The sequence below is a fragment of the Oratosquilla oratoria genome, chromosome 32 (genome assembly GCF_046742065.1).
Source record: "Oratosquilla oratoria isolate Oo_2021 chromosome 32, ASM4674206v1, whole genome shotgun sequence".
Taxonomy (NCBI): Eukaryota; Metazoa; Arthropoda; class Malacostraca; order Stomatopoda; family Squillidae; genus Oratosquilla; species Oratosquilla oratoria.
Window position 1 is genome coordinate 27,966,087 of NC_134808.1, and position 19,032 is coordinate 27,985,118.

At 42.2% G+C, this 19,032-nt stretch overlaps 1 protein-coding gene across 2 annotated transcripts in view; it reads left to right on the forward strand.

The window, feature by feature from the left end:
* The window catches only part of Ndf (Nucleosome-destabilizing factor), a 132,862-nt gene extending 114,181 nt beyond the window's left edge, over positions 1-18,681 (forward strand). For both annotated transcript variants that reach the window (XM_076213891.1, XM_076213892.1), the window contains 2 exons: positions 7,312-7,491; positions 16,301-18,681. In XM_076213891.1, coding sequence (XP_076070006.1) covers positions 7,312-7,491; positions 16,301-16,500 — 380 coding nt within the window. In that variant the 3' untranslated portion in view covers positions 16,501-18,681. The remainder of the gene's footprint in view (positions 1-7,311; positions 7,492-16,300) is intronic.
* Positions 18,682-19,032: the final 351 nt, after the last annotated feature.

Here is a 19,032-nt window from a genome sequence, read left to right on the forward strand (position 1 = left end):
AAATGAAAAGAAAAGGCATAAGGGGTGCTGGCGGGCCTCGGGCCAGCACCCTAAGGTTTGGGTCTTTTAATGTGCGTGGATGTGGTACAGATGAGAGTAAAAGGGAAGAGATAGGTAGTATGTTTGTGAGAAGAAAGTTGGATGTGTTGGCTTTGAGTGAAACTAAGTTGAAAGGGAAGGGTGAGTGTATGTTTGGGAGTGTAAGTGGGAGGTTATCAGGAGTGAAGAGAGGGAGAGGGAGGGAAGGGGTGGCTATTCTAGTAAGTGAGGAGATAGGTAAAGGGGTAGTGGAGTGGAAGGAGGTTTCCTCAAGGATAATGTGGATGAAGGTGAAACTGGGAAAGGAGATGTGGGTCTTTGTAAGTGCATATGGGCCGGGCAGTGAGAAGAGTATAGAAGAAAGGGAGGCCTTTTGGATAGATTTAAATGAGTGCATAGAGGGTTTAGGAAGAAATGTCAATGTAATAGTACTGGGAGACCTTAATGCTAGAGTGGGAAATGGTCCAATCGATGGAGTGGTTGGGAAGTGTGGAGTTCCAGGAAAGAATCGTAGTGGAGAGTTGATGGTGGAAATGTGTCTAGAAAGAGAGCTGATGATAGCAAATACAGTGTTTCGGAAGAAAGTCAAGCATAAGTACACATGGGAGAGGGTGGTGGAGGGAAGGGTGGTAGATAGAGCACTAATGGATTATGTAGTGGTAAATAGGATTATGATAGGAAGAGTTAAGGATGTACATGTGCTAAGGGGAGAGGGTGGGGGAATATCAGATCATTTTTTGGTGGAAGGTAAGTTGAGAGTGGAGGATAGATGGAGAAGGAGGAAAGGGACAAAAGGTAGGGAGGTTCTTAGAGTGAACTCCTTGAATGAAAAGGAAAAGGAGAAGGAGTACGAAAAGAAGCTGAAGGAGGAGTGGGAGGGAGTTAAGGATAGAGCAGAGATGGGTGTGGAGGAGGAATGGGGATGGTTCAAGGAGGGAGTCTTAAAGTGTGCAAGGATGGTGTGTGGAACAAGAAGGACAGGAGGAAATAGAAGAAAGGGTAGTGAATGGTGGGATGAGGAAACAAAGAAGGTTGTAGAAGAGAAGAAGCGAGCATTCACAGATTGGTTACAAAAGAGGACAGGGGAGTCATATGAGACGTACAAAGAAAAGAAAAGAGAAGTAAAGCAAAAGGTAAAGGAGGCAAAGAGGAGAGCAGATGTGAAATGGGGTAGGAGTATGACAGAAAATTTTGAAAGTAATAAAAAGATGTTTTGGAAAGAAATTAAGAGAGGAAGAGGAGGTGAATCAAGTAGGGAAGAAAAGGTAAAAGGTACAGATGGAGAGTTGATAATGGAAGAGATGGCAGTGAGGGGAAGATGGGCAGAATATTTTAGGGAGTTGCTGAATGTGAAGGAGGATAGGGAGGGAAAGATAGCTGCAGTGGGAAATACGAAGAAAATGAGAGTGATGAGTGAGGAGAATGGAGGAGAAATAAGGAAGGATGAGGTGAAGGCAGTTGTAAAGATGATGAAAGCAGGTAAGGCACCTGGTCTGGATGGATGTCATGCAGAATGTCTGAAAAAGGGAGGTTCAGTGATGGTGGACTGGTTGGTGAGATTATTTAATGTTTGCTGGAGAGAGGGTAGAGTACCGGAGGACTGGAGTAGTGCCTGTATAGTTCCTCTTTACAAGGGAAAAGGGGACAAGTGTGAATGTAGTAATTTCAGAGGGATTAGCCTGTTGAGTGTAGTAGGGAAGGCTTATGGGAGAATCTTAATTGAGAGGATTAGGAGAGGAACAGAAGGAGTAATTGGTGAGGAACAGTGTGGATTTAGGACGGGTAGAGGTTGTGTAGATCAGATCTTTGTGGTAAGACAGATATGTGAGAAAGCTATAGGAAAGGGGAAGGATGTTTTTTGGGCTTTTATGGATCTGGAAAAGGCTTATGATAGGGTAGACAGAAAGGCACTGTGGGAGGTTATGCAGATTTATGGGATAGGAGGAAAGCTTTTGGGAGCTGTCAAGAGTTTTTATGTGAGTAGTAGAGCATGTGTTAGGATTGGAAATGGAGAGAGTGAGTGGTTTGAAGTAAAGGTGGGACTTCGTCAAGGATGTGTTATGTCGCCCTGGCTGTTCAACTTATACATGGATGGGGTGGTGCGAGAGGTGAATGCTAGGGTAGTGAGTCAGGGATTGGAGATGGTTAAAGAAAATGGAGAAAAGTGGGAGGTGAGCCAGCTGTTGTTTGCAGACGACACTGCGCTTGTGGCAGGGTCAGAGGAGGGATTGAGGAAGCTGGTGGCAGAGTTTGGGAGAGTATGTGATAGAAGAAAGCTAAAGATAAATGTGGGTAAAAGTAAGGTGATGAGATGTACAAGGGGTGAAAGTGGCAGTAGACTGGAAGTGAACATTAAGGGAGAGCGACTGGAGGAAGCGGATAGTTTTAGATACTTGGGTGCAAGTGTAGCAGGAAAAGGTGGAGTGAAGGTGGAGGTAGAATGTAGATTGAGAGAAGCGAGTAAATGCCTTGGTGGTTTAAAGAGTGTAATGAGAAATAGACATTTGGGAATGGATGCGAAGAGGAGACTGTATGAAGGAGTGATTGTGCCAACAGCATTGTATGGGGCAGAAACGTGGAACATAAGAGAAGAAGAGAGAAGGAGTTTGAATGTGTTTGAGATGAGGTGTCTGAGAAGTATGGTGGGGGTTACTAGGCTAGATAGAGTGAGAAATGAGGAGGTGAGGAGGAGAGCAGGGGTGAAAAAGGATTTGGGAGATAGGGTTGATGAAAGAATATTAGGATGGTTTGGACACATGGAAAGAATGAGTGAAGAAAGACTAGTAAAAGAGGTATGGAAGGCAGATGTGGAGGGAGTGAACATGAGGGGACGTCCTAGGATGAGGTGGATGGATGGGGTGAAGGGGGCTTTGGGGAAGAGGGGAATGTCTGTTGAGGAAGGAAGGGAGAGGACGGAAGACAGAGGTGAGTGGAGAATGGTTGTATATGGATGATGTTGTGACTGCATGAGGAGGAATGGGCGGGGGGTGGGGGGTGGGGTAGTATGTGTGAGTAAATTTTGACGCAGCCTGAAGGGATTTCTCCCCGTCCTCTCCTTATATGCAAAGGGGGACGGAGAGGGGGGGTCGCCGATTAAATGAAGCGGCTTTGCTGTGGATGTACTGTGTCTTGCGACACTGCTTCTGACCCAGGGCGGTGGGCAGGGTGCAGGGATGACCCGTCATCCAGGAGGTGCTCAGATGAGAGGAAGGGTGGGAGGGGTGTGGAGTGTATTGAGGGATGAAATGGGTGGGAGTGTTTTTATGCCTTTCCCTTTTTGGCTACCTCCCTTGGAAGGGGGAAAAAGCCTTGGTATATGTATGTATGTATGTGTATTTACTAATTTTTTTTTATCTTTTTTTTCCATCTTTTCCAAGCTGTTCAATCTTTACATGGATGGGGTGGTGCAAGAGGTGAATGCAAGGGGTTGAAGATGATTAAAGAAAATGGAGAAAAGTGGGAGGTGAGCCAGCTGTTGTTTGCTGACGACACTGCGCTTGTAGCAGGATCAGAGTAGGGATTGAGGAAGTTAGTGACAGAGGTTGAGAAGGTGTGTGAAAGAAGGAAGCTGAAGATAAATGTGGGCAAAAGTAAGGTGATGAGATGTACAAGGGGAGAGAGTGACAGTAAGCTGGAAGTGAGCATCAAGGGTGAGAAACTGGAGGAAGTGGATAGTTTCAGATACTTGGGTGTGAATGTGACAGGAAAGGGGGGAGTGGGGGGTGGAGGTAGAATGTAGATTGAGAGAAGCAAGTAAATGCCTTGGTGGATTAAAAAGTGTAATGAGAAATAGACATCTGGGAATGGATGCGAAGAGGAGGTTATATGAAGGAGTGATTGTGCTAACAGCAATGTACAGGGCAGAAACATGGAACATGAGAGAGGAAGAAAGAAGTAGTTTGAAATGAAATGTCTGAGAAGTATGATAGGGGTTACTAGGCTAGATAGAGTGAGAAATGAAGAGGAGAGCTGGGAGATAGGGTTGATGAAAGAGTATTAGGATGGTTTGGACACATGGAAAGAATGAGTGACGAAAGATTAGTAAAAGAACTGTGGAAGGCGGAGGTGGAAGGAGTGAATATGAGGGGGCATCCTAGGATGAGATGGATGGATGGGGGAAAGAGCCTTTACAAAAGAGAGGAATGTCTGTAGAGGAAGGACGGGAGAGGACAGAAGATAGGGGTGAATGGAGAAGGGTTGTGTATAGATGAGGGGGAGTGGGTGGGGGATGGGGGGTGAGGAAGTATGTATGAGAAAAAAAAATTGATGCAGCCTGAAGGGATTTCTCCCCGTCTTCTCCTTTCCTGCATGAGGGGACCGGGGGTGGTGGGGTCGCCGAATATATGAAGCGGCCTTGCTGTGGATGTGCTGTGTCTTGCGACACTGCTTCTGACCCAGGGCAGTGGACAGGATGCAGGGATGACCCATCATCCAGGAGGTGCCAAGATAGGAAGGAGGGTGGAGGGGAGTGGAATATATGGGAAATGAAATGGGTGGGAGTGATTTCTAGGCCTTTTTATTTTTGGCTACCCCCCTTGTAAGGGGGAAAAGCCTTTGGTATATGTATGTATGTCTCTTTTATCCTTAGCTTCACTACTCTTTGTTGTGGTACATTTGTTCACTCCCTCATTATAAATTTCTTTTAGTATATTCCATTTATCTTCCATCTTTGTTTCTTCATTTAGGAAGTTATCCTAGTTTGCATTTTGAAAGGATTTTTTGAGTTTCTCAAAATTCCTTTTCTATGTTTCTCATTTCTTCTTAAGTCCACTTGCTCTTTTAGTTCGAATTCTATTAGTACATGGTCACTCTTCCCTATTGGAATTTTGTAATCAATTCTGTTCACAATTTCAGGTTCAGATATAAGTATTAGATCTAGTCTCAATGGTTCCTCATTGTTTCTGTAGCTGGTATTTTCCTTTATCCACGTAGTCGTTGTGTATTCAATGGTCATATCAAGTAGTATGTTTCCCCTAAGGTCTTCTCCACCCTTCACAGTCATTTCTTCCCAACATATTTCTTTTGAGTTAAAATCACCCATACATACATACATATACCAAGGCTTTTTCCCCCTTTCAAGGGAGGTAGCCAAAAAGGGAAAGGCATAAAATCACTCCCACCCATTTCATCCCTAAATACACTCCACATCCCTCCCACCCTCCCTCTCATCTGAGCACCTCCTGGATGACGGGTCATCCCTGCACCTTGCCCACCACCCTGAATTACTATATTTCCTCTTTCAGTATATTTGTTAGTTCATATTTTGTATCTTCCAACATTTTAGAATGATCTCTTTCTGTCCAGGACTGTGTTTTGGGGAGCACATACACTACTACAAATTTTCTACTTTTCCTGTAACTGCTTTCAACTTTTATCATAATTGATTCTACATTGTTTTTTTCCTTCTGTTCTCTTCGGTTATCTGGAGCTGTTTCACAATAAGATTCCATAAATAGAAATAGGACCTGTTATGTAGACGTGTTCATTGACTCAGGCACCCTTATTAAAAGGGAGATAAGGCCATAAATACATACACAGGGGTCTCACAATTCGATAGGGTTAGGGTGTTTTTTGAGTAATAGAAACACGATTTTTCAAAACACAGATCACTTTCATCTTAGCAGACAAACTGACTGCTAAGATAGAAGTGATTCACATTTCAAAGCCTCAAAAACTGCCCTAACTTTGTCGAATTGTGAGACCCCAGGGTGTTGTCACATTCAAAATTTAGACAATGGAGAGGGTGAGTCACCAATACAGTGAAGTGGCCTTGCTGTAGATGTACCATATCTTGGTGCATTGCTTCAGACCCAGGGCAGGATACAAGGATGACCCATCATCCACAAGGAGCTAAGATGAGAGGGAAGAGAGGGTGGTGGATGGGAGTGGTTACATGACTTTTGACTTAGCTACCTTCCTAATAAGGAGGAAAAGCCTTTGGTATACAGATAGAATTTATATACTGTAGGCATTCAATGGTTTATGTGACCTATTATTGAGAAAGGCAAAGGTATCTTGTACTCGTTAATTTGTAAATTGGTCTTGCTACATTGCTTCTGACCCAGGGCAGTGGGTAAGATGCAGAGATGACCAATCATCCAGGAGGAGCCAAGAAAAGAGGGATGTGTGTGTGTGTATTCACTTGGTCTTTGGATCACGTGTTGGACTCGTGATCAACAGCTATTTCCCTCCTGGAAGAGAGCTCAGAGCTCGTAGGTCCGATCTATGGGTAATGCTATGACCTTGCACACACACACACACCCAACTCCCCGCCCACGAGAGTCAGAGTAACGACCCGAAGCGCAGTGGTACCGAAATAATTTCGGCCCTGGGCAGGATTCGAACCAGGAACTCCAGGCCACTATCGTGGCAGTTCAGTGCTCTACCAACTGCGCCACCAAGTGTGTGTGTGTGTGCATGTGTATTTACTGAGTTATCTCTTGGCATCAAGTTTTTTCTTAAAATCTTAATAGTGTTTGCACACACTGTTTCTTTGTCCAATTTGTTCCAAGTATCTATCACTGTGTGGGATTTTTTTTTTTTTTTTTTTTTTTTTTTTTTTACATTTTAAAAATAACAACACTGTTAAAAACAGGTTGATTAAAAATTCACCTGCTTGTAATAAAGCTGTGTTTATAGTATCCCTTGCAAAAATTGTAACTTTAATTATATTGGACAAACAGGCAAGGAGTTAAAATTGAGAATAAACCAACATAAATATAACATCAAAACAGGGCAAGTTTCAAGTGGATTGTTTTTACATTTAAGGGATAATCATTGCATTGATTGGGATAACACAAAGAAAATTGTCGTAAGTAAGGACATTAAGGAGAGGAATATTGTAGAATCATATTATATAAAAGCTTCATTTGAGAACATGAATATGAGTATGGGAATGTATAGATTAGATAACTTTAACATACAAAATTGTTGACAGTAGCTGGCTCAAATGTCCGGCAGTGCTGAAAGAGTGAGGTCACAATGGACCTGTCCTAATTCCCCCCTAGTGTGCTTCTTTTTTATATATATATATATTGTCACTGTTTCCTTATTCTGTACCTTTGCAAAGGTCTTAAATAGATGAAAAAGTTTGGTCACCTTTCATTTTATTTTACAAGTGGTTTTATTACACATTTTGTGAATCGTGTTTTTGTGATTTATTTGCATATGTATGTATATATATATATATATATATATATGTATATATGTGTGTGACTGGCCACAAATTATTTGGTTTAATATGTATGTATCATTGGACTTAATATTTTGCAGGTGAGGTGGGCAATGCAAGCAAGATGAACTTGGTACTGCAGGTGATGGCTGGTGTTACCTTGGCAGGCCTAGCAGAGGGCATGGCACTAGCTGACAGAGCAGGTCTTCAACAGAAGGATGTGATGGAGATTATGGAGCTCACCTCCTTGGCTTGCCCACTCATGATCGAGAAAGGCAAAGGTAATTTTTATCCCCATTTTGTGTGCATGTGTGTGTGTTTTCCCACATGCACATGTGCATATACACCCTTCATTGGTCCCCACTCATGATCAAGGAAGGTAAAGGTATTTCATACTCATGAATTTGTAAACTAGTCATTTTTGCTCCCATTTTGTATTTACCTAGCTGTATTATACAGGAAGGGTAGATATGCTTGTAGTGACCATCTGTATCTCTCAGCAGCTAGGTTGTTCTTAAATTCTTGTATGGTTTTTGCACACTATTATTTTGTCCAGTTTGTTCTAGACATCCACCACCTTGTGTGGAAAAGTGTTTTCTTCTTCTATATCTCTTCTATAACTATCCTTTTTGAGTTTTTCATGTCCTCTTGTTTTTCTTTTATCCCAGTTTAATAAGTCTTTTCTGTGAAGGATCTCCATGCTTTTCATGATTCTGTAAATGGCCAATAGATCTCTTTCTCTTCTTTTTTCCAGTGTTGGTAGTTCCAGTTTAGACAATCTTTGTATGTCAATTTTGAAAGTGTTGGGGCCATCTTTGTCATTACTCATTGGATTCTTTCTAATTTCTTTATACTCATTTTTGTGCTTGGTGCATGTGTGTGTATATGTTTTCATATGCACATGTGCATGTACATCCTTCTTTGGTGCCTGTTCATGATTGAGAAAGGCAAAGGTATCTTATGCTCATTAATTTGTAAACCGGTCATTTTCACCCCCATTTTGTATGTATATGTGTACCTGTGTTTCCTCACATGTATGCATGTTCACCCTTCATTAGTGCCTTCTCATAATTTAGAAAGGCAAAGGTATTTCATCATTCATACATAATAGACCAAAGGCTTTTTCCCCCCTTACAAGGGAGGTAGCCATAAAATTCACTCCCACCCATTCCATCCCCACATACTCCTCCCATTCACCCCCATCCCTCCCTCTTATCTTGGCTCCTCCTGGATGACTGGTCATCCCTGCATCTCACCCATTGCCCTGGGTCAGAAGCAGTGTCACAAGACACAGCACATCCACAACAAGATACATACATACATACATATACCAAGGCTTTTCCCCCTTCCAAGGGAGGTAGCCAAAAAGGGAAAGGCATAAAAACACTCCCACCCATTTCATCCCTACATACACTCCACACCCCTCCCACCCTCCCTCTCATCTGAGCACCTCCTGGATGACGGGTCATCCCCGCACCCTGCCCACCGCCCTGGGTCAGAAGCAGTGTCGCAAGACACAGCAAGGCCGCTTCATCCAATCGGCGACCCCCCCTCTCCGTCCCTTGTTGCTGTCCTGTACTATTTCTCTGAGTATTCTCTTTCTGTGATGGAGGAATTCCCTGTGGTGGAGGAAAAGAATACTGCCACCAAGTATCCCACTTGGATCGTAAGAGGCGAGAAGAAAGGGACGGGGAGAGGGACTAGGCATCCTTCTCCCTGTAGCCCCACGGGGCACATATCCTAAAAAGAAAAGTGAAGGCACAACAAGGTAACTTCATTTAATTGATCCCCCCCCCCCCCAACCATCCCCTCATGCAGAAAAAGTGAAGTTGGGAAGAAATCCTTTCGAGCTGTGTCAAGTTATTTTTCATACATACTCCCTCACCCACCCACCCACTTTTACTCATGCATTACAGCCTCAGGTATATCATACTCATGAATTTATAAACTCATAATTTTTGCCCCTGTTTTGTGTGTTTTACCACATATGTATGAGAAATAGACATTTGGGAATGGATGCCAAGAGGAGATTGTATTAAGCAGTGATTGTGCAGACAGCACTGTACGGGGTAGAAACATGGAACATAAGAGAGGAGAAGTTTGAATGTGTTTGAGATGAAGTGCTGAGAAGTATGATTTACAGAGTTTTGGGATGGTTTGGACATGTGGAAAGAATGAGTGCGGAAAGATTATAAAAAGAGGTGTGGAAGGTAGAGGTAGAAGGAGTGAACATGAGGAGGCGACCAAGGATGAGATGGATGGTGTAAAAGGGGCATTGGGGAAGAGGGGAATGTCTGTTGAGGAAGGACAGGAGAAGACAGAAGATAGGGGTGAATGGAGAATGGTTGTGTATGGATGATGCTGTGATGCATGGAAGGTGGGGGATGGGGGGGTGAGGGAGTATGTGTGAAAAAATAATTTTATGCAGCCCAAAGGGATTTCTCCCCATCTTTTCTTTTTCTGCATGAGGGGACAGAGAAGGGGGCATTGCTGATTTAATTAATCAACCTTGCTGTGGATGTGCTGTGTCTTGTGAAACTGCTTCTGACCCAGGGCAGTGGGCAATATGCAGGGATGACCTGTCATCCAGGAAGAGCCAGGATAAGAGGGAGGGACAGGGGTGAATGGGAGTTGAGTATGTGGGGATGGAATGGGTGGGAGCAGATTTTATGATTTTGTTTTTTTGGCTTCTTCCCTTGTAAGCGGGAAAAAGCATGTGCACCTTTTACTGGTGTAAGAAATTCATGTCATTACCTTGGCAAACTAGAACTAAGCCTGAGACAAAACAGAATATCATCATCCGGTCAGAAATCATCAGAGACTGCATGCTCCCAACACCCATGTGACACACCCAACAGTGAAATTAAATGGTCAGCCTCTACCTATCTATATAACATTCTTTATACCAAGAGGTTCCCCCCCCCCCTGATAAGGAAGGTAGCCAAGTCAAAAGCACATACCTACTCACCCATTCCACTCCTATCATCCACCACCCTTTCCTCCCTCTTGTCTTAGCTCCATGTGGATGCCGGGTTCCCTGTATCCCATCCACTGCCCTGGAATCCACCCTCTACCACTGGACAAAATTCCTAAAATATTGGGTCTCACTGTTGGTACACATACCCTTCACCCCACACATCAAAGTCTTTACACTGAAGAAACTACTTATCTATATGTCAGGGACTGTTTTCCCCTTTATAAAGGAGGTAGCCAAGTCAAAAAGCATATACCCACCCCCAACCATTTCACTCCTATCCACCACCCTTTCCTTCCTCTTTTCTTAGCTCCTTGTGGATGAAGGGTCACCTCTGTATGCTGTCCATTGCCCTGGGTCAGAAGCAATGCAGCAAGTGTATATCTGTCTAATAAAAAACTAAACATACTAAAAAGAGTAAACACAGGTTTCAGCTAGAAGGAAGCATTAATCACAAAATACAAACAAAATGAGAACAACACTTGACCATATCCTCCATGATATGGTGCACTACATCTGTGAAAAACAAACGTCTTACAAATAACGAAAAAGAACGCTAACTGGATGCATTGGCAACCCCCAGAAACCAAAATCCTCCCCACTGAACAGCACATGAATATTACAAGCATCAAACCCACATATCCATCTTGGCATACAACCACATTTAACTTAATGTGGGGTGGACATATCATTTACACATTAAAAACCTTCCACCTGTACCCCCATAATGTATCCATACAAAAATGTATACATACATACATATACCAAGGCTTTTTCCCCCTTCCAAGGGAGGTAGCCAAAAAGGGAAAGGCATAAAAACACTCCCACCCATTTCATCCCTACATACACTCCACACCCCTCCCACCCTCCCTCTCATCTGAGCACCTCCTGGATGACGGGTCATCCCTGCACCCTGCCCACTACATACTAATCATAAAACAAGCACTCCCAGATAGACCCCCAAATTCCATACTCCCCTAGACACCTACCAAAGTGAGAAATCCCTACCACAGCAAACAAGAATCTATCTATTCTTTATTCTATATATCAGGGGCTTTTTACCCCTTACCAAGAAGGTAGCCAAGTCAAAAGGCATATACCCACTCCCACCCATTTCATTCCCACCCACTCCACTCCCATCCACCCTCTCATCTTAGCTTGTCATGTAACAAACAAGAACCACTCTGGCATAATAGTATTCCCTGGAGAAGGGTGGTTGCATTCTTCAACTTAACCACCTGTCTTATAAGAGGGTGAAGGCCTCTTGGTATGTATGCATAAGTGAAAGATAAGAGGCAAACGGTAGTAGAAAACAAATGAATGGGCTTCAAGAAAGAAATTTTGTCTGCTTCACCTCCATATTTCTCATTGTCCATTCTAGTAATAATAATGATTCCATTTGTCGCATTTGAGACTATTTTATGAGTGCACTGTATGGGGCAGAAACATGGAACATAAGCGAGGAAGATAGAAGGAGTTGGAATGTGTTTGAGATGAGGTGTCTGAGAAGTATGATAGAGTGAGAAATGAGGAGGTGAGGAGGAGAACGGGGGTGGTAAGGGAATTGGGAGATAGGGTGGATGAAAGAGTATTGGGATGGTTTGGACACATGGAAAGAATGAGTGAAAAAAGACTAGTATAAGGTATGAAAGGCAGATGTGGAAGGAGTGAACATGACCTAGAATGAGATGGATGGATGGGGTGAAAGGGGCTTTGGGGAAGAGGGGAATGTCTGTTCAAACCTGCCACCAGCAAGGTGAACTAAGGGCATGATTTATTAAATTCCATGCTACAAAGTCCTTTTTAAGGAGCACTGTCCTAATAAGGGGAATTTCACAATGTAATCCGAATCATCAGCCTACGACAAACTCATTTGTTGCCATTCTTGTAACACTTAACATATTTCTCAAACATTTCATCTCTAAAACCACTCAGTCTTACTGTCTTCCTTTCATATATTTCAAGATCACTCCATGCAGTCTTTTCTTTGCATTCATCCACAGATACCTTTTTCATCATTTCTGTCTGTCTGTATATACCAAAGGCTTCTTCCCCCTAATAAGTAAGGTAGTCAGCCAAGGCATGCACCCATCCCACTTCCATCTGTCACCCATCCACTGACCAGGTGCGAGACACGGTAATTTTAATTGTTTATTTATTAAGAGATCTGATGATAGCAAATACAGTGTTTAGGAAAAAATCAAGCATAAGTACACATGGGAGAGAGTAGTGGATGGAAGGTAGATAGGGCATTAATGGACTATATAGTGGTAATCAGGAGTATAATAGGAAGAGTTTTGTTTTTGTTTTTTGTGGAAGGTAAGTTTGGAGTGGAGGATAGATGGAGAAGGAAAAGAAAAGAAGGTAGGGAAGTGCTTAAAGTAAACTGCTTAAATGAGAAAGAAAATGAGGAATATAAGAAGAAACTGAGAGAGGAGTGAAGGATAGAGTAGAACTAGGAGTGGAGGAGGAATGGGGATGGTTCAAGGAAGGAGTCACAAGGTGTGCAAAGATGGTGTGTGGAACAAGGAGGATGGGAGGAAATAGAAGGAAGAGTAGCGAGTGGTGGGGTGAGAAAACAAAAAAGTTTGTAGAAGAGAAGAAGCAAGCATTCACAGATTATTACAAAATAGGACGAGAGGATCATACGAGAGGTACAAAGAAAAGAACATAATTATACCAAAGGCATTTCCCCCCTTACAAAGGAGGTAGCCAAAAAGCAGAGGCATAAATACCACTCCCACCTATTTTGTCTCCACAGACTCCACTCCCATCCACCCCCCTCCCTCCCTCCTATTAGATAAAGAAGGCAAATGGGAGTGCAAATGTGAAATGGGGTAAGAGTATGACAAAAAAATTGGAAAGTAATAAGAAGATGTTTTGGAAAGAAATTAAAAGAGGAAGAGAAAGCAAATCAAGAAGAGAAGAAAAAGTAAAAGGTGCAGATGGAGAGATGAAAATGAGACTGCAGTAAGAGGAAGATGGGCAGTGGGCGAGATGCAGGGATGACCAATCATCCAGGAGGACCCAAGATAAGAGGGAGGGAGGGGGCTGGATGGGAGTGGAGTATGTGGGGATGGAATTGATGGGAGTGGATTTTATGCCTTTGTTTTTTGGCTACCTCCCTTGTAAGGGGGAAGAAGCCTTTGGTATATGTATGTATGCTAAATATGAAGGAGGATAGGGAAGGAAAAGTAGTTGCAGTGGGATGCACTAAAAAAAATGACAGTGATGAGTGAGAAAAATGGAGGAGAAATAAGGAAAGATGAGGTGAAGGCAGTTGTTAAGATGATGAGAGCAGGTAAGTCACCGGGGTTGGATGGGTATCATGCAGAATGTCTAAAAATAGGGGGTTACAGTGATGGTGGACTGGCTGGTTAGGTCATTTAATGTTCAAAAGAGATGCAGGGATGACCCATCATCCAGGAGGTGCCAAGATAAGAGGGAGTGGAGTGTGCAAGAGAGGGATGGAATGGGTGGGAGTGGTTTTTATGCCTTTGTTTTTTGGTAGAGTGCAGGAGGACTGGAGGAGTGCCTGTATAGTTCCAATTTACAAATGGAAAGGGGACAAGTGTGAGTGTAGTAGTTTCGGAGGGATCGGTTTGTTAAGTGTAATTGGGAAAGCTTACAGGAGGGTTTTGATTGAGAGGATTAGGAGAGAAACAGTGTAGGTTTAGGACAGGTAGGGGTTCCATGGATCAGATTTTTGTGGCAAGACAGTATGTGAGAAAGCTTTAAGAAGGGTAAGATTGGATTTGGAAAAGGCTCATGACAGGGAAGACAGGAAGGCACTGGGAGGTATTGCAGATATATGGGGTAGGAGGAAAGCAGTCAAGAGTTTTTATGAATGAGAGTAGTAGAGCATGATGCATCCTGAAAATATTTCTCCCTGTCTTCTTCATTTCTCCATGAGGAGATGGAGGGGGAGTTAGCTGATTTAATGAAGCAGCCTTGCTGTGGATGTGCTGTCTTGCAACACTGCTTCTGACCCAGGGCAGTAGGCAAGATACAGAGATGACCCATCATCCAGGAGGAGCCAAGATAAGAGGGAGGGAAAGGGGTGGATGGGAGTGGAGTACAGACGCTCCTCAACTTACGTTTTAGTTACGTTCTGAACAGCCGAACGTAAGTTGAAAATGAACGTAAGTTGTTACTGTACTATACATCGGTAAATTCTATTACCGTATCTTATAAAACATGGGAGTGGAGTACAGACGCTCCTCAACTTACGTTTTAGTTACGTTCTGAACAGCCGAACGTAAGTTGAAAATGAACGTAAGTTGTTACTGTACTATACATCGGTAAATTCTATTACCGTATCTTATAAAACACCCCTAAATCATTAATTAAACACATAACATTGTAAAATAATAACATTAATTTCAAATAGATTAAATTTAAGCAACATAAATTGAGATGGAGGAGGAGGAGGAGGCAAGGCATTTTCAGTTCGTCTGCGCAATGTAAACAATGGACGCAGCATCGTGCGCAAGTATCGTTTGAACTACGGAGAGCGCGGTAAACTAAAAAATTCACTCAAAAAAAAAATTTTTACAATTTTTTTTTACCGTCAGTTCAAACGTAAAATCGAAAAAACGTAAAACGAATGAACGTAAGTAGAGGAGCGTCTGTATGTGGGGATGGAATGGGTGGGAGTGGTTATTATGCCTTTGTTTTTTGGCTACCTCCCTTGTAAGTGGGAAAAAGCCTTTGGTATATGTATGTATGTAGTAGAACCTGTGTTAGAATCAGAAATGGAGAGAGTGAGGGGTTTGAGGTAAAGGTGGGACTTTGCCAGGGATGTGTTATGTAGCCTTGGCTGTTCAATTTATACATTGATGGGGTGGAGTGAGAGGTAAACACAAGGGTAGGTTGGGGATTGGAGATGATTAAAGAAAATGGAGAAAAGTGGGACATAAGCCAGTTGTTGTTTGCTGACAACACTGCACTTGTGGCAGGATCAGAGGACGTTAATGACAGAGTTTGAGAAGGTGTGCAAAAGAAGGAAGTTATGATAATGTGGGTAAAAGTAATGTGACAAGATGTACAAGGAGAGAAAGTGGCAGCAGACTGGAAGTGAGTATTAAAGGAGAGAGAGACTGGAGGAAGTGGATAGATTTAGATACTGAGTGCAAATGTGGCAGGAAAGGGAGGAGTGGAGGTGTAGGTAATGTTGATTGAGAGAATAAAGTAAAAACCTTGGGGGATTAAAAAGTGTATTGAGAAATAGACATTTGGGATTGGATGCTAAGGGTAGATTATATGAAGGAGTGTTTGTGTTGACAGCACTGTATGGGGCAGAAACATAGAACAGAAGAGAGTTTGAATGTGTTTGATATGAGGTTCCTGAGAAGTACGATAGAGGTTACTAGGCTTGACAGAGTGAGAAACAAGGAGGTGAGGAGGAGAATGGGTGGAAAGGGAGTTGGGAGACAGGGTTGATGAAAAAGTATTGGGATGGTTTGGACACATGGAAAGAATGAGTGAAGAAAGATTAGTAAAAGAGGTGTGAAAGGCAGAGGTGGAAGGAGTGAACATGAGGGGCAACCAAGGATGAGATAGATGAATGGGGTAAAAGGGCCATTGGGAAAGAGAGGATTGTCTGTTGAGTAAGGACTGGAAAAGACAGAAGATTGGGATGAATGGAGAATGATTGTGTATGGGTGATGCTGTGATGCATATAAGGGATGGTGGGGTGAGGGAGTATGTGAAAAATAATTTGACACAGCCTGAAGGTATTTCTCCCTGTCTTCTCTTTTTCTGCATGAGGGGATGGAGAGGGGGTTGCTGATTAAATGAAGCAGCCTTGCTGTAGATGTGATGTGTGTTGCGACACTGCTTCACCCAGGGCAGTGGACAAGATGCAGGGATGACCCGTCATCCAGGAGGAGCCAAGATAAGAGGGAGGTAGGGGGGGTGAATGGGAGTAGAATATGTGGGGATGGAATGGGTAGTGGATTTTATGTCTTTGTTTTTTGGCTACCTCACTTGTAAGGGGGAAGAAGCCTTTGGTATATGTATGTATTTATTTTATTTGTATATTTTTCGTTTATTTATTTTTTCAGCCATTGTCAATGAAGACAATCATTTATAATTATTTAATTTACTTTTTTCAGCCATCATCGAAGGAGGCTTTCCAACTCACCAGCCCCTCCAACACATGCAGAAGGACCTGAGACTAGGGATGCTAATGGGCGATGCACTTGAGCTACCTTTGCCGCTAACAGCAGCCACCAATGAAGTGTTCAAGCATGCTAAACGACTGGGTTATGGGGAACATGACGTTTCCAGCGTGTACATACGCACTCGCTTTTAATACAGTGTGCGCGTGCATCTGTGTGTATGCACGCGCTTGGGAATGTGTGTGCGTGTATATAAGTCACATTATGATAGTATGAGTGTGTTGTCTTTCAGCTGTGTTACTAAGCTCATGTCAAAGTGCGAGATTCCTGTTGTAATTGTTTATGTTTTATCTTCTTTTTAAGGTAGTTGGCAGTCGGGTCGGAAGAAAAGACAATGCAACTGTGAAGTGTGGGATGTCAGAGGGGATATGGTGGGATATTGAATTGGTGAGAGAAACAATGGTGAATGACTTGTACCATACGATGAGTAGGAATTGGGTTTTGGTAGAACATGGGAGAGGGTGAAGAAAAGTACATACACCCATGTGAATAAGGACGTCTTTTTTCACACGCAATTTTTACTTTATAAATGTTTTTATTTTTTATATATATCTGCATCTCTTTATAGACTTGATTATATAATTTAGCAATTTCTGAGGAAAAATATTATTACCTAATTTTATTCCCCCCCTCCCTTAGTTGTATATACCAGTGGATTTTTTCCCTCTTTGTAAGAGGGATGGCCAAGTCAAAGCATGCCTTAATTCTGCAAGAAAAAAAAAATTAATCCCTAGTCCCCTCACTTCACCCCGTTTCCATTTACCTCTAACATATGTGAGACACTGTGGTAGAATTCTTAACCCCTACCATAGAAGCAATAGAAGAGATATGACCTAGGAGGGATTAAATGAGGAACAAGGGATAATAAAAGTTAAGAAGTAGTTCGGCGTTCCTTTATGTTTGGAGAATTGCTTGAGTATAAAAGAATGCTGTGACTGGTTCATAGGGGTGCCACAAAGATCCCTAGAGTATTGGCTGTATGTATCTATGACGGGTTTATAGGCGAGCAATCAAGGTATTATAATTATGGTGAAAGTATTAAAAAAAAAGAGAGATGCAGGGTACTCGGCAAGTTGCAGTTAATACAAGGAGCCAGTGGTTGACTCTCGTTATTCATCCTTTCATCCCTCCCTCCCTCTCTCTTCTCACCCCCCCCTCCTTCCATCTCTTTTCCTGCTTCTCCAATACCCCTTCATTCTGCTATTCCATCTCTCTTTCTACTCCTCCCCCCTCTCCCTGTGCCATTACTACTAAGGTATTGGATAAAAGAAAAATAAAAGCAGAGAGTGCTGAAGTAACCCAGTTGGTTGGCCTTGTGTGAACGTGTTTCCAGACGAGTCTAGGGTTCTGCTCCAAATGTGAAGATGTGTTGAAAAAACATAGAGGTCATGACATGCATTTGACAGGTTGACAAGACAACATAGTATATGACCATTTTGGTCATGGTGTGCAATTGGCTGAGAGTCGAGGTACATTCATTTACCTTGGTCGAGATATGCGAATGACCAGGCATTATAAAGACATAACCATGTTGGTCCGAATGTGCAGTTGGTCAGATGTCGAGAGACAAAACTACTGTGGTTGAGGTTCTGCATTGATCAGAGTGCCAGGACATGTATTGCCACTTTCGGTTGAGGTTTGCAATCGGCTTGGTTACCACATTAGTGCTATGTTATTCATGAATTTATGTGTGAACGTTTTAGTACATTTGTTAATTAGGTTTAGGACCTGGTGTAACAGGAATCTTGAGATTTGAGAAGTTGTTTGTCAAACTAAGATGATTTTTGATTTTATATGAGCATATAAGTTATCTTTCTTACTGTACAAAGAGATTCTTTGACTGTTAACTTCTCAAATATCAATGAAATACCATGAAAGAAAGCAAATGATTTAATAGTAATAAAGATTATAGTAAAAAAGAAGTAATTGTAATATTTAAACCCCAACAATGGTTTGCTTTTTCATCACCCCCCTCTTTCTCTCATAATTTCTATGACCATTCTTGAAAGGAAGTTTCCGTAAGGATTTTTGTAAAATGTTACTCAATATGAGCTTCTGACTAGAAATGTATATGAAGTGCACATTTTCTTCTAATTCCAAATGTCCTTCGTCTCAATGTTCTAATAGTTTGTACGGAGAAAATGGTGAAAATCTGAACCTGTGTGAATATGAGAGACATGTACAGAGTATGTAAGCCATGTAAGTCACGTAAACTCTTAACGCAGACTTTTTTTATGAATATAATTGTTCTTTTTGTTTTCCTACTCCCAAATGACTTGACAAAGTTGTGTACAAAATAAAAGCCTTCATCATTGTCTACACGCCTTATCTCTTCGTCTTCGTAATTGGTATGGTGTTTTACAAAATTTTGCAACCAATTTGGTGTAACATCATGGAATTCCCCCTCTAAGAGAGGACTTGTACATTGCCTCTTACAAAGAATTCTTTTGAAGTGTGAAAGTTTAATGTAGTATGACCAACAAATTTGTGTGCTGACATTCTTGAACTATCTTCAACCCATGACCTTTCACCCAGTGGTGATGCGCAGTTGCTCAGCCAGAAAAGTTCCCCCTTTCTCTCTGCTTTCTTCCCTCTTTTTTTCTAATTAGGAAAAAGAATAATTTTGATTGGGAGTCATTTGTCTGACTTCATCTAGTACAAAATTT